The sequence below is a fragment of the Python bivittatus genome, unplaced genomic scaffold, assembly GCF_059951505.1.
Source record: "Python bivittatus isolate LINGU-HERP-01145 unplaced genomic scaffold, Pbiv_v1 ctg000520_np1212, whole genome shotgun sequence".
Classification (NCBI taxonomy): Eukaryota; Metazoa; Chordata; class Lepidosauria; order Squamata; family Pythonidae; genus Python; species Python bivittatus.
This window is the reverse complement of record NW_028277080.1, coordinates 2,243,532-2,258,962: the sequence shown is the minus strand read 5'-3', so window position 1 is coordinate 2,258,962 and position 15,431 is coordinate 2,243,532. Positions and strand designations below refer to the sequence as shown.

Sequence of the window (15,431 nt, the reverse complement as noted above, 5' to 3'; positions counted from 1 at the left end):
ACATAGTCATGTGACATTGCACTTGACCATGTCACTTAGCAACAGAAATCCCAACTGCTGCTGTTAACTGAGGACTACCTGTATTCCTTCCATCAACTGCTGAGTCCAGGACATGGATAGCTCCTAAAGCTACTGCATTGTATATAGTCATCTGAAGTGCAAAGGTTCATTAGTTCAGTTCCCATAATATCTGATTACAGGTAATTCTCATTATTTGTGGTAGTTTTGTTCTATAAAGTTGCTGGAAATACTGAATTAGCGAATGCTGAAATCTCGGGAATGTGCGTGCCTGGTGACGCAAATATTTTGCTGCTCTGTGTGTCCATGATTAACTGCGAAAGCACTGCAAGTATTGATTTCGCGATTACAAATACATTTTAGCAGGTAAGTGAATTTGCAGATATGGAATTCGTGAATAACAAGAATTGTCTGTACCTATATCTGATGAGTCCCAAACAGGATGAAACCAGTCAGGTGCTTGCCTCCTGGTAGTCACTTTCTTCTACAACACTCAAGTGTTCTTAAGTTTTTATTTCAGACTTCAGTGTCTCACCCATAGTTTAAAGCCCTTGTGATCAAGTTTATCACACATTGACCATTTTTCCTGGACTTTGTGAGGTGTCACTCATCTTGTGCCAGCAGTCCGTCATGCAGAGAAGAAATCAAATCTCATTGAACATATGTAGTCTCAGGAACGTTTGTTTCTGGTTGTCTCTATCCTCAAATAATGAGCTTGCTTCTTTACTTGATTCTCTTCCCTCTGGAAAATTGCTTCCTCTGTCTGCTCCTATCTCTTTTGTTTGGCCAAATAAATCTTTGATTTGTCTTATATGCTGAAGTGTTGCTACTTGCTGCTTCAATCTTCATACCTTTCTTTCTAACACCACTTTAAGCTTTTACATGCTGTTTAATATATGCCAAGTTGTTCCCAAGCAGGATAAGTATGTCCCCAGTTTTGCAGATCATCACTGCGGAATCATGTCTATTTATAATTTCTTCATGGTTTCCTCTTGTTCCATGCTCAGATCTCAGGCTAGCCAGAGGAAAATTTTATGAGGGACTCTCCTGCCAAGCTACACACCCAGGTTCTGTTAGTTCTCCTTGTTCATATACTCAGTTTGCTTGATCTCTTAGGAAGAACTGGATTGTTTCTTTAATTTGAAGTCTTACAGGTTAAAAAATGTTTGAAGCATAGGAGTCTGCTCCTAGCTATGATGCTAAAATGACAAAATGTGTGGCATGATGTGATGATGCAGGCAGGCTCCACCCTTCCGTATTTATATAATGAGGTTGCACACAAGTACATAAGTGGTGGATTTGTGCTGTGACATTTCATCATAAACCCCTACCCCACCTACAGACAGGTGGAATCATGCATTAATTCCCCTAACCCTATTTTTCCTTTTAAGTTTACCAATCACCAATTATCTGACTGCAAGATTTTCAAAAATGGAGCCCTTGCAGTTGGTGAAGAATTACTTCTAAGCACCAACTTCCAGATTCTTCTCATCTCTGTTTACAAAGTAATGGGGAGAGGTCTCATAAGTCCATGTTCTGCTTTTCAGTTTTGCCCTAAACTGGCAAATGTTATAGTGCTCCCAGCTGGGGTAGACCAGTGGTTTTGTGCTACGGGATCCAGCTCTTCAACAGCAGTATGAGAGCAAATGAGGCTGACCAGGAGCCAGTGAAGAGCGGATGCATCAGCCTGAAACAGCCAATAACTGTTGCTTGGTCTTGGTCTCTGATGTAAAGGGGCGGGGGTGGTGGTGAAATGTTATCAGATTTTACACACCTTACAGCTGTTGTTGGATCCTGTTGGCTTGAAGGAGGAAAGTTTTTATCAATAGTGGTATGAAGGTCTTCTTAAGCCTGTCTTGCTCATGGGATGGGGACAAGATGACAGTATTATCTTCATGGATATAGCAGAAATAAGATGCTGCCAGGGCATTTTTGTACTGTATTTAGCTGCAAGGGAGGATGGGCCCTGTGATACTGTATGATGGAAAAAGTGATCATAGAGACCAAATGTCTACTTATGAGGTAGGCATTTAAGGTTGTCAGATTCTTGTGTTATGGATAACATAAAGGGCTGTAAGGAGGCCTTGTCCAGTCTAGGACTGCCATGCCAGTGTGAAGAGCTGTAATTCTGGTTGATGTCTTATTTGCATGGACTATCATTACGATCCCTGCTTTCTTACTGGTGCCTTCAGTCCAGACTAGATCCACGATTCTAGTCTCACTAAAAGCGAGGGTACATTTCAGGGGCCAATCTTCCAGTGTGCTGCTGCTATTCCACATACATTTTACCATTTCCAATGAAAGAACTAATCTGAAAACGTCGATATCTTTACCAGAATATTCTCTTACATTGTTACCAGAATATATTGGCATCGTATCAAAGAAAATATGAATTAACATTAGGAACCCCCCCAAAAAGAGCAGTGAAAATTATTTCCACCCCTGCAATAGGACATATTTCAATCACATTAAAGTCGACATAAAAACAGTTTCTCAAGTAATGAAGTGAGCAGCAAAAATCCGTATTACGCCAGGGAGCAATCTCACTCTCCCTGCGCTCCGCTCTCGCTTTATCTGCACTTGGCGCTGGTTCCACTAGTCGGCCTCAGCCACCCAACCTCGCCCGCTTGGCAAGAGGCGAGCGGTTCCGCCGGGCCTGTGCGCGAAGGCGACGGCTGGAGCAGGGGAGAGGAAGAGCCGGAAACCGAAGGACGGACCGCGGAAATCCAACGTTGGATCGCGACCATGTCTGGGCTTCCTCTGGCTGTTGGTGGGTGCTTCTGCTGGCTGCAAGGCAGCTTTCAGGTCCCCCCCCCCAAAAAACGGGGCTCCTTCCTTTCCGCTCAGTCTCGTGAACTTTCTCCGAGCAACCATCTGTCCAGTTCTGTCTCGAGCTAGAGGAATCGGAAGCCAAGTGGTGGGTTACCTCTTTCCTTCGTTTCTCGGGTGTTCTTTGTTTTTTTTTAAATAAGGCCGTTTCTTTTTCCCTCAGGCAAAATTGCCAGGAGGCTGGACAAACGCATTTTTTCGGTTCCACGTGCCTCTAAAAGACCGTACTCGGTAACTAATAGGCTGTGTTGCAAAACTGAGAAGGCCGGTGAAAAGGAGCCACATTTCAAAGATTCAGGTAAAGCGGAGCCTTCATCATTTCTAGACGAGTCCTGCGTATGTTTCGTTGGGAGCAGGTCACAGGGAGTAGATTCATGCTCAGAATTGCAGGCTTAGGCTGTGCTTTTTCAGAGTTGGAGAGTTTGATTTATTTGTGAGCTCTATATTCTGCCTTCCTGGGAATTCATGCTGTCTATTTCTACTAAGATCTGTGTCATAACTAAATTTGGTTTTGATCATGCTTTTAACCTGGGAAAAAATGAGAAAATATTACAGGCCTAAGGAGTATGAATGGAAGTTGACGCATCTGTGGGTTTACACAGTATGCTGAACCAAAATGTGATTTGCTTGTGTTTCTTTGTGTGTTATGTGAACTCAGCCACTGTTAGTAGACCATGGTTTTTAGAGCTTGTGTTGTGTCAACCCAGGTAACCGTGGTTTATTCAGTGCAGGTTAGATGGACCACGGGTTATGTTTTTGGATGAACACAGCCAGTATATGACTACATTGTGTGCCCTGCTCCCATTAGTTTCAAAACTGTTATACGCAGAAGGAAAAACTCTAATTTTAAGACGTTGTATATATATACCAAACTCCCGTGGGCAAACCATTCAGAGCAAATTTTTTACTTGGCCCCAGAAGAAAATTGACTGGAGTTAGGGAGTATCATGAGACCCAGTTTGGTGTGGTGGTTAGGTACCAGGCTAGAAACTGGGAGACTGTGAGTACTAGTCCTGCCTTAGGCACAAAGCCATCTGGGTGACCTTGGGCCAGTCCCTCTCTCTCAGCCCTAGGAAGGAGGCCATGACAAACCAGTTGTGAAATCTTGCCAGGAAAACTGCAGAGATGTGTCCAGGAAGTCACCAGGAGTCAAGATTTACTTGAAGTTATTCCCTTTTTTAATTTTTTTTTTGTCATAAGGAATTCACATTCACAAAATATACGGAGACAGGCACTGTCTTAAATGTTGTATGGTAATGACAGTAGTTGACAAGCCAAGATGGAGATGTCAAACCAAGATATTGAACATCCCTGAAACTTGGTAGAATGGAATGAACCAATAATATACAGTCATTTCTGGATATAGATTCTGTAAAATGGCAGAGGAGGATATTCTGGGAGTGGTGTCACTCTTTTTGGGAAAGAGGGTGTAGTTAAATTAGAAATGAGGCATTTTCCTGTGTTGAATTTCTGTATCATTCCCTTGACTGAAGTATTTGGGAATATCAAGGAGGAGAAAGTATTCTATTAATAATTGATAAGAAGGGGCCTGTTAGGCTATAGAGCCTACCTCTTTGCTCTGTGTGTGAATCCAAATTAAACATCCCTGATAGATGAATATGTCCCTGCTTGAACACATGCAATGAAGCGGAAACTACTACATCACTGGGTAATTGATTCCACTGTTGAATTGCTCTGTTAAAAAGTAATCGGAATCTTTCTTTTAATAGCTTAAATCCATTTTGTCTCCCGTGCTCTAGTGCAATAAAGAACAGAGGTGGCCTTCTCTGTATGACATTACTTCAAATATTTGAAACATATTCCCATGTAGTTTTTTTTCCTCAAGACTTAAACCTTTCCAGTTCCTACCATCTCTCTTTGTAAATTTTAATTTCTAGTTCTTCCTCATCCTTGCTTCCCTTAGAATGTGTTCCATTTTGTTTGAATCCTTTTTAAAGTGTGATGTACGAAACTGAAAACAATAGTCCGGATGAGATCAGACCAATATGGAATAAATGAATATTACCTTTTGTGATTTGCAATCTGTACTTCTATTAATGCAGCCTAAAATTGTGTTTGCTTTTTTGCAGCCACATCCCACTATTGACTCATATTCAGTTTGTAATTAACCCACTTTTCCAATAGCTTCTTCACAAGTACTGTTATTAAGTCAGATATCCTTCATCATTTATAGTATCCATGCATTTGATTCCTGTTTCCTGTGTGTATAACTTTGCATTCAGTGGTCTATATTTCATTCTGTCATTGTCAGGTTTATTTCTCAAGAGGTTATTTGAAATTTATTTGTTCTGCTGTTCCATCCACTTTTGTGTCATTTGCAAATTCGATAAGCATTCCTTCCCCTTTTTCAGTCCATTCATTAATAAAAATATTGAGTACAGTACAGGCCTGGGACCAAAGACCTCAATGAGCAATTAAATTATGGCTTTGGAGCCAGCTCCCTATTCCCTTAATTGTCATGCCATTGCTTAACTAGTTGAATAATTAGAATGTCATGATGTACAACATTTTCCCAATTTATTAAGGAAGTTAGTCAAAAAATGAGATAAGGTTAATCTGGCAAGTCTTGACTTTTTGACAAACCTGTACTGATACTTGGATGATGACTGCTTGTTTCAAGGTGTTTGCAGGTTGATCACTTTATGATTTGGTCTAGAAACTTCTTGGGCATTGATGACAGATTGACAGGTGTATAGTTACATACACCTAGGCAGGATAGATGCCTGTTTTGATCATGATAAATCTCTAGTTGCTCTCAAATTATTTTGCTCTGGAATAATTGATTATATAGCAGTTCAGAAGTTATTTTGGACTTAATCATGAGTGGCAAGTTGGTTCTGTCTGTTATTATTTTCACTCCATTCAGTGACCCATGTTATTGAATTTGTTTTCAAATATAAATTATATTTATATGGAAATTGCTAAGGCAATTCAGTAGAATAACAGTTCAGGTGAGAATTGTTTGACACCAGTTGGGCATTTAAAAAAAAAAACAGGAAGTGACAGCCGGCTAGCCTTCACAAAGGAGGCATGGATGCTGTAAAAGACGGCTGTTTCCTAACAATCACCCAAAATCTTGCTGGCCTCAAACTGGGAAAGGGGAAGTGAAGGGAGGGTAGCAGTTGGTTTGAAGCTTCTCCCATGGGCTTAACGTTTTTTGCAAGCCATGTTTTTTCCCCTTTAGCAAGCCACAATTAGTATGTGAAACTTCCTGAAATAAGCCTCTCTGCTTTAAAAGGGGATAGCCACTGAGAACCCTCAAGACATTTGTTAAATGAGTAACTAACGTTTTTCTGTAAAGTAGCTCAAGGATATTTTTAGAGTTTGTGAGAATATGGAAGCATGGAATTGCTTACTTGGCCTCTAGTGGCACTTTCACCTGTCCCACCGTTGTATCAAATGAAACTGCACAGGAACTGTGTGCTGTTTTTTTGGTAGACAGTAGCTCACAAGAATTAGAACAGTGGACGTGGCTGAGTATTCAAATATAATTGTTAGAGTGACTTGCTGAGTTTTTCAAGGACTTACCTGCCACTGTGCTGAAAAAACGACTTGCTTGTGATCACAGCACTGAGCACTGATTCTCCAGCTGTTTTGAACTCATAAATGTATTTTTGAGAGTGGAAATAATAGTGGTCTAGGCAAGAATACTGAGTTATTTGTAATTTTTTTCTTTTGAGCCCTTACTACTTTTGTGGATATCTGTTCCCTTTTCTTTGTCTATCATGGATCTTGACTAGTTCTTGTAGTTCTTTATGAAATGTTTGATCACTAAATTCCATCTTCCTAAAAAAGAGGTATTCTCTCAGTTGCACAAAGCATGCAGAGTAAACGGATTTAAATTGTATGCCTTGCAGAATTTATGTTTGCTGGCTGGATTGACAATGAATTTACTGTGAAAAATACAAATGTGTACTTACAGGAAGGAATTTGTTCATATCTTGGTGATTAATGGTTGCAGCAAGAATCAGTGACTATATGAGTGACTCAGGTTTTCAAAATGTTGGTTTCATAAAGTTTGAGAGAACGTAACCTTTCCCCCTTACCGCATGAGTATATAGTACAATGACATCCACAGAATTGCTTCTCCTAACTCCATGTTTATTCGGCAGTAAAACTTTCTTCTAGGGAAGTAAGCAGAGGTTGTAGTTGCAATGTAAACCCATTTACGATGCCAGGTTATGCTTCCATTCTTTTTTCTCAAACTAGCAGTTGTAACATTAGCAGATATGCTACTGGTATTTTACACAGGCTCCAGCTTCAGACTAGTTAGCAGGTTTGTTATTTTGATATCTAATATTTTATTGTGTTTTGTATCCAAAAAGCATTTACATGATCACCCTCTCCTATATTTTCACAGTCCTCACAGCAGGTTAGATTAGTTTTAGAGAAAGTGATGTTTTGTGTCCGGCTTAACTAAATGCAAAGTCATGGTGATATGATACTGCATGTAAGCGAAAGTTGGACTTTGAAGAAGCAGGAGAGGAAGAGTGTTGATGCTTTTGAACTTTGATGTTGGAGAAGATTCTTGAGTACCATAGTCAGCCAAGAAAACAAGTCAACTCAGAGTTCTCACTTGAGGTACAAATGACCAGGTCAATTTATCCTACTTCAGACATATTACATGAAGACCCAGCTCTCTGGAAAAGGCTCTAATGCTGGGAAGGATGGAAGGAAAGAGAAGATGACGATGACCAGCAGCAAGGACTCAGTTACAGTGCCAATGAGTGCACTGTTGGAAGAGCTGAAGGATCAGATTAGGGACAGATTGTTATGGAGAAAATCTATGTGGTTGCTAAGAGTTGACAACGACTTGATGGCACATAAACAATAACTAAATGCAAAGTTTATCATTCTAACCACTCTACTAAACTGGCTTTTCTATGCCTACCTTTTGCTGTTATGTTTCATAAATAATTCAGTCACTTGCCCACTTAAGGCTCCTCGAGGAGAACATAACCTGCTCTCCATTCTTTTCCACCAGTAATTGTGCCCTACTTAGCAGAGTGAGGTATCCTTTCTATGTTTCAGGTATATTTTTGATTCAGATGAAACCACTCCTTCATATTGAGGATAGATTAGGATAATGGGTTTTTTTGTCATAGGGCAGCTTTCTCTACCATGCTGGGAGTGCATCGTTTTCACCTTTTGGTGCACCTGTAATTTATTGTCATTACTGATTCATTAGATTCCAGAGATACAGAATCTAAACAAATATATTGTTTATAGCAGAGTTTATAAAGCAGATATGGCAGAGGAATCAATATTGTGCCTATCATCACAGACGCTATCCAGTATATGCCCATTAGATCAGTATCCCACTTTCTACAAAATACTGTCCACAGCACCTTCTGATAGATGAAATAATAATATAAATTACCTATTTATACATATGAGCAGTCAGTAACAATTCAAGAAGTATTTCAATAATATTTCCATAAAATCTCAATAAATACATGAACAGTTGAGCCAGAACCCCTACATATTAAAATGCAAACATATAAAAGTATAATCAGTATTAGTCACCCCAGTAATAGGACTTTCCAGATTTTCAATGAACTGGTTTCACAGTATGATTCGAGTTACAGCCCCCACTGCATCTGATCAGCATCTTGGATAGGCAGTCTTGTATACCATGCCTACCCCCTATCTGGTACCTGGGCCTTATCCAGAGTCTATTTCAATTATTTTTTCTCTTAATTTAGTGTCATTCTCTAATAGCAACCAGAATTGTTCATCTTTTCTCCACCATGTTCAAATACCAGCCATGCTTGGGAGTCATGAGCTATGAAATTAATTTTAAAGATGAATAGAGGGGAGGAAAGCCTGTTCACTTTTGGGGTTAAATTATTGGAAAGACCCTAACTATTTGTATTTAGGAAGTCTCTGTGACAGTAATTTGGGGAACTTGTTTTGTTCTCCCAAGCCTAATTATGTCTCCCAGCGGACCTCTTTTCTTGGCTAAGCAGGAGTCTGACAAATTCTCCAAATATCACATTAAAAATCTCTTTAGTTAAACCTGGCTAATTGAGTATTACTGGGTTGTGCTTTTGCTTTTAGTATGCTGGTCTGATTCATGTTTTAAAATACCTTATGGTAACAGATTAGACTTAAAGGCAAATACTGCTAATCTTCTCTACTGTGTTTCTTTCACTTCTAATTATTTTACTATAATATATTCCAAGTCATTCTCCAGCTGCAATCATGTCAGAGGATGTCCAGGGAGCACAACGGTGGTGTGTAAAACATGAACTGGAAGCAACCTGTTTTAAGTTTGATGTAATTGTTTCATTGAAATGGGTGTTACAATCATTTTGGAAGTGTTTCATGCTATTTCAAATTTTTACAGAGCTGTAGACCTTTGGATTTTCACACCTCCCTTTCTGAGATTCTGACTTCAGAGTCTGTTCCTTGGTCGCTATGAAAATATCCCTTTGACCTCTACAGGTAGTCCTTGACTTACGACCACAATTGGGACTGGAACTTCTGTCGCTAAGCAGTGTGGTCATTAAGTGAGTCATGCCTGATTTTACCACCTTTTTTGCCACAGTCATTAAGCGAATCACCATAGTTGTTAAGCAAATCACATGGTCATTAAACAAATCCGGCTTTCCCCATTGACTTTGCTTATTGGAAGCCCCCTGGGAAGGTTGCAAATGGTGATCATGTGACCCCAGAATTTTGCAACTGTTGTAAATACATGCTGGTTGCCAAGTGCCTGAATTTTGATCATGTGATCACAATGGTTGTAAGTGTGAGGACTGGTCATAAGTCACTTTTTCCAGTGCTGTTGTAACTTTGAACGGTCATTAAATGGTTGTAAGTCAAGGACTTGTAATGTTAGGAGAGAACAAAGAAGGGAGGAATAGGCTTGCTCAGCCAGATGATGATCAATAGGGAACGCTTCCGATCTGTACTCCAAGCAGTTTGCTGTGGGTACAGCAAGCTTCTCTTTGTGGTTGGCTAAAAACTCTCTTAACTGTTGACACATGTCTATAAATACGTTATCCATATGAAATACTATTACCATAGGGCTCCTCGGTTGTGTTGTTAGAGTATAATTTTGACATTGCCTTTTGTTCTTGGGTTTTCAAGATGATGCATTTTCCTTTCGTTTCTCCTACAGACCTCTCCTCTCCATTCAGACACAAGGTTACTGAATGGGATAAGAAACTGTTGCTGTGGTCAGGCCGTTTCAAGAAAGAAGAAGATATACCTCTGCATGTTTCGTAAGTTCAGTTTTTACTATCATTTAAAAATGCTTGTTGTTGAGACCAATTGTTGCAAGTAGATACATGTTTTTCATGTGGTGAAAAGGCAGATGTTGACGGGGGCACATTAATACAAGAGTGGCAATCTGTGGCCCACATGCTGCTTTCTTGGAAGCTCTGGTGCAGCTTTTTATAGTCACCTTTGGAATTGCTGTCAGTTGAGCCAATTTGCTGTGTCTATAATAGAGTTTGTAACTGGCTGCAAAGTGCAGGATCGTCCCCCGAGGCAAACATTAAAAGGTGTATGAAGTGCTTTAAATCAGTGAAGCTTCAAAACTTCAGTTAAAATCGTTCTAGACCAGAAATTAAACCAATTACAGGAGGTTGTTTTTTCTTTCAATAAGCACATAGAAGGGTGTTTCTCAAACTTTCTGCAATTGTGGACCACTAAATAATGTTTGGAGAATGTGGGGACCACCCAAATGTTCCCTTCCTTTGGGGGAGATTTGAAATATATTCAGTACTTTTTTTTAATCAAAGCTAAATTTATTTTATGCTTTAACAATATACAGTGTTTAACTTACTGTTTTACTCTTATATGTATTTATGAAATGTATGAAATGATCCTAAGATTTCATCTATTCAGAAATGGTAAGGTTTAAAGTACACCTGTTAAAATCTGATGTGCTGCCACTTTCATTTCACATCCCAGTATCCTCTGGGATATCCAGTCAAATTGATCTGCACCTGTTTTGGGCCAAATAAGGCTGAATACTAGTGTGAAATTATGATATTGGTAGCTATTGGTAGACCACTGGCTTAAATGGTGGTTTTAAAGAAAGAAAAATGTAAATTTGATGAGAATAAGTTCTATCAGTAGGTAAGTGGAACGTCTTCTTCAGAGGCCATATTTGCCTGATTATCTGCAGAAAATCTCTTGGAAAGATCTGGTTGGTCACTGTTAGGATGCTGAACTAAAGAGTGATCATAGGTACGAATCAGTAAGCTCTATCAACTTTTCCCAGACTGGGCTCCCTCAGATGTTTGGACTCCCTCAGTCAACATGAGAATGAGAATTCTGACTGCTGAGAATTCTGGTATTTGAAGCTCATACATCTGGCACGCAGATTGGAGAAAGCTGCCCTCTGTTCTTAACTTTCGTAGTACAAACTTACCTTTGACTTTTCACTGCCATTGTTAATGTCATGCAAATTTGATATTTCATCTTTTCTCATAAGACTGTGTAGGAAATTGCAAACATCTTACTGTAGTTAATATCAAGTATGATTGCTTTTCAGTGACTCATCTGTGGAGTCTCTTTAAATGTATTGTTTTAGACTCATATCAATATCCAGAAGAGACAGCTAGAAGTCTTAAAATTGCAAGAAAGATGATCCATCAGATAGATTTGATTTTTTTCCCTGTTGGAAGATTGGCAATGCTGTTTTAAACACCTAGATTCTGATCTCTCTCTAATTTATATGGCCACCCATCTCACAAATGTGATTCAGGGCAATGCACAATGAAAACAGAACAATTAAAAACAAAACTTTTAAAACCATTAAACCTAAATGTAAACTAAAACCTTGGGAGAGTTGCCTTCAAGATCTTACATGCAATATAGCCATTTCACTGGCTCCCTATTTCCATGGGATAACATTATGTTTGCTTTTTAAAGGGCAAAGATGATGAGTGCATCAAGGAGCAAGATTCGTGTGAAGGTTGCCTACTTTGCAATGGCTTTCCTGCTTCTGGGCTTCGTATCTGCAGTTTTCATAGGGAAAAAGGTTAGTACAAAATTGTTACAGGGTTGAAAGTGGGAGCAAAACTGTTAATGGATTACCCATTATTCAAGTATATTTCAAAGCTCATTGAAAATACTGTGGAGAAGGACCCTCCGCAATGGTTGACAAAGGTATAACACAAGTGGGACTTCTCCAGCTCCTGCTGATCAATCTGCAATTGTCCTATGGGACTGTATTTTCTGCCTTTTGTTTAAACATCTTCCCTGGAGTAGGAAACACTTAGGTTGTGTTTGCCAATCAGTCAAGCATCTATCATAAATAATACCCACTGAGGCTTTTGGGTGCTCTCCTCTTCCTTATATACATAACATCAGCAACTTCATGATTGGCTACAAAATTACCTTTATTAATGTCATTGTATCCCATCACTTCTCAAAAGAACTCCAGGCCACATACATAGTTCCCCTTTTTATCCTATACTAGACAACCCTGTGACCCGTTGGATCATCCTTTGAGAGAAAGGATGTGACCAGAATGAACACCTGATGTGACCAGAATGAACATTAAATTTTAGGCTGACCATATTTTTTTTACCCCACTGCTGGACTGTCCCATGATCATCTAAGAGTATATACCATAAATAAAAAATAATTGTAGTCACAAACGAACTTCAATAATAAGTCAATATTTACTTACCTAAACAGATAAACAGAATGACCACAGGCAGGCAAAAAAGCAGTGGGAACGGGAGCGACTTTTGACTTTCTCTTGGCTTCCCCATTGACTTTGCTTGTGGGAAGCTGGCAGGGAACGTCGGAAATCATGATCATGTGTCCGCAGGGACACTGCAACAGCCATAACTTTGTGAATAAAACTGGGGTGAACATCATGGAAATTTCAATTCCACAGGAGTAATGGGTCCCGGATTTTTTGCACATTCTTTAAAGTTAGCGGATTGTAGGTACCTTGATTCAAAAATCGTTGCAGTATAAAGCACTGTTTTGGCTAACTTGAGGGTTAAACAAATAAACATGAGAGTCTTAGTAGTATATAGACTGATTCTGTGAGGAGAGACTGATTTGAGATCACACAATGTGAGTTCTGTTTGATGTTTTAACACCAGTATTATATTTAGGTATACGAGCTACTCAGAATTGGTTGCAGTTGGCATAGCATATAAGCCTAAGAAATAAATAACTAAAATACAAACTCAATTTTATCTTCAGTCTCCTCTAATCCTAGTCTGACACCCTGACTCTACACCATGTAGATCCAGAATGTGCCTTTTGGAGGCAACTGCTGTTTTTCATAGAATTTAACTTGGAAGGGGCAGGATTGAATTCTTGCAAAGAAATTATTTACTGTCATTGCTCCATAGCTAGGTGTGATGTTGGAGACATATATGAACTCAGAGGACTGATTTGATGAAACAAGATTGTGTTTCTTCTTCTCCAGAGATGGAAAGACTTTTTGCCAGGGAGAACTGAGAGTGACTTTGTCCCAAGTGGTGAAGATATTGGGAAGGGAACTTTGTGTATACACATCTGGAATTATACCTATATCAAAAGGTCATTAAATTGTGGATCAATGTTAAAGCCATAAGTGAAGGTTGAAGTACAAAGGTTTCTGCTGATAGACTAGGGACAAGCTCTATCCTTATCCTAGAGTAGGGTCCTTTATCAAGTGTACTGACAGCAGAAAGCCGTTCCCTTAGGAAAGCTTGGACTTTTCATAATTTCTGTGTTTTGGTTAATTAATTGCTCCAGAGGATCCTTCTTGAGTAAATATGTTTGAGAATGGATTCCCAACAGATGCCATATAATTTGGAACACTAGTGGGTTGTTTTTTGAAGTGGTGTTGTGTGGATTTAGAAAGTCAGGTATTTTGTTGTTAGAGTTATTAATAACTTTTTTATTGGAATCACTTACCAGCACCAGCATTACCACTTTGCTCTATTCACAGAACTGTGGGTAGAAGAATGTCCTCATCTATAAAAAGAGGGTGAGGATGCAGGTATTGATCTTAAACTAGGTCTTGTTGCATTCTTCATTCTATATTTCCAGTGTTGTTAAATCAGCAGAGAGTCATATTGGTCTGGTCAGCATTATTCCTCCAAAACATTATTTTGCTTTTTTTACTACAGGGTATCTAGGAGAAATCCCATGTGACTATTAGATTAGATGAAAATGACTTGAACATGTAGGAGTAACCCAGTAAAACATAGGCTATTCCTCTTACCTCTCTTCTATGGCAGATTTCAGGCTTGTGGAATTTTATATTTTTTTTTCTTAGAACAATGAATGTAAGTGGAAAATTGGTGGCACTTGAGAGGCAATATTTGTTGTATTCTCATGGCCGTAGACTGATTTGAATAAGGTCTGCAGCTTAGAAATATACTTCTTGCTTATTTTAGGAAGCGAAGTTATTTCTTTTCTCCTGCTCCTGCTGAATAGTTAAACACCTGAAATGTTTGCTTAATTAACTCTACATTATCCAGTAATCTAACTGGATGTCCAAATCGGTCTTCTGTCTACTCCTGTATTTTAAGAATTACAGATGATAAATGAACATTATTAGTAAAGCATCTATTTGCCATTATTTCCATGTAGAAATAATGACAGGATTAATGGTCTCTTACTTTGCATGTAATGTCATTCTGCTGCAGGAAGGTCGAAAATATAAAGCTCTGAAAACTCAATATATGGACGGAATAGTTGAACGGATAGAAGAGACTGCTGAAAGTGCTTCTGCCAAGCCATAATCAAAATGAAGATCTGTTGGTGTACAAAGCTGGTTTTCATCATGAAATGGAAGAGCAACCTGAGAAACCCTTTTTAAAAAATTTTTTTCCACGTTTCAAAAAAAGAATATATAATTTAATGGTAATTCTAAAACTTTCATCCGTTCTGATGGAAGACTCCTTTTCTGACTAAAACAAAAGCACCTTTTGGTTTTGAAAGGCTAAATCTATACATTAGTCTGTTCCTTTAAATCCTGGATGCTGAATATATATATATATAAAAAAGTAACCTGTAAAATACGCCCTGCTATAACAATAAATGGGTCTATCCAAGATACTGAATTCATCTGGATTGGGTAACAACATATGCATGAATGGCAAAATAATTCACACTTATCTGATTCCACACGTAAGGTTTAAAGAAACTGTAAACAGATACTTGCCTTGTTAGTATACCCCAAAGCTGTATCTCTTTAGTATGTAAGTCTTAGTAATTGTGGCTGCCTAGTGTAGGGATTGTATCCTAAGTTCTTTCTAGTCTTGGGCATCTTTTCCATTTCATGAAATAACTGGCATGTGTGATTTGGTTTCAAGAAGAAACCTGAATACCAAAATGACATAAGCCTAAGAAATGAAGAATCATTTCCTGACATTTAAAGAAATGCATGGCATTTAATAAACAAAATAATCTAACAACAGCTATCCAGAAGCCTCCTAGAAACCTAAAACATGAAATTATACCGCACACTTGTACTCGCTTCCCAATACTGCTCATGTCCAATATATGTATTTCAAGTGGGAACTCGTTTTTGTTATTAAATGGACATTTGAAAAGATGAAAAAAGCGGCATTTTAAAAAATAGTCAG

At 38.7% G+C, this 15,431-nt stretch overlaps 1 protein-coding gene across 1 annotated transcript; it reads left to right on the top strand.

Annotated features, from left to right (window-relative positions):
* Positions 1-2,630: 2,630 nt before the first annotated feature.
* FAM162A (family with sequence similarity 162 member A) lies at positions 2,631-14,899 on the top strand. Its single transcript, XM_007438707.4, has 5 exons — positions 2,631-2,788; positions 3,011-3,145; positions 9,995-10,097; positions 11,758-11,866; positions 14,490-14,899. Exons 1-5 carry the CDS (start codon positions 2,764-2,766, stop codon positions 14,583-14,585), a joined length of 468 nt encoding a protein of 155 aa, XP_007438769.1. The 5' UTR covers positions 2,631-2,763; the 3' UTR covers positions 14,586-14,899.
* Positions 14,900-15,431: the final 532 nt, after the last annotated feature.

Coding starts and splice junctions, on each gene's coding strand:
- FAM162A (XM_007438707.4), top strand. CDS start 2,764: ATGTCTGGGCTTCCTCTGGCTGTTG. Junction 2,789..3,010: donor TGGGCTTCCTCTGGCTGTTG/GTGGGTGCTTCT, acceptor TTTTTCCCTCAG/GCAAAATTGCCAGGAGGCTG. Junction 3,146..9,994: donor GCCACATTTCAAAGATTCAG/GTAAAGCGGAGC, acceptor TTTCTCCTACAG/ACCTCTCCTCTCCATTCAGA.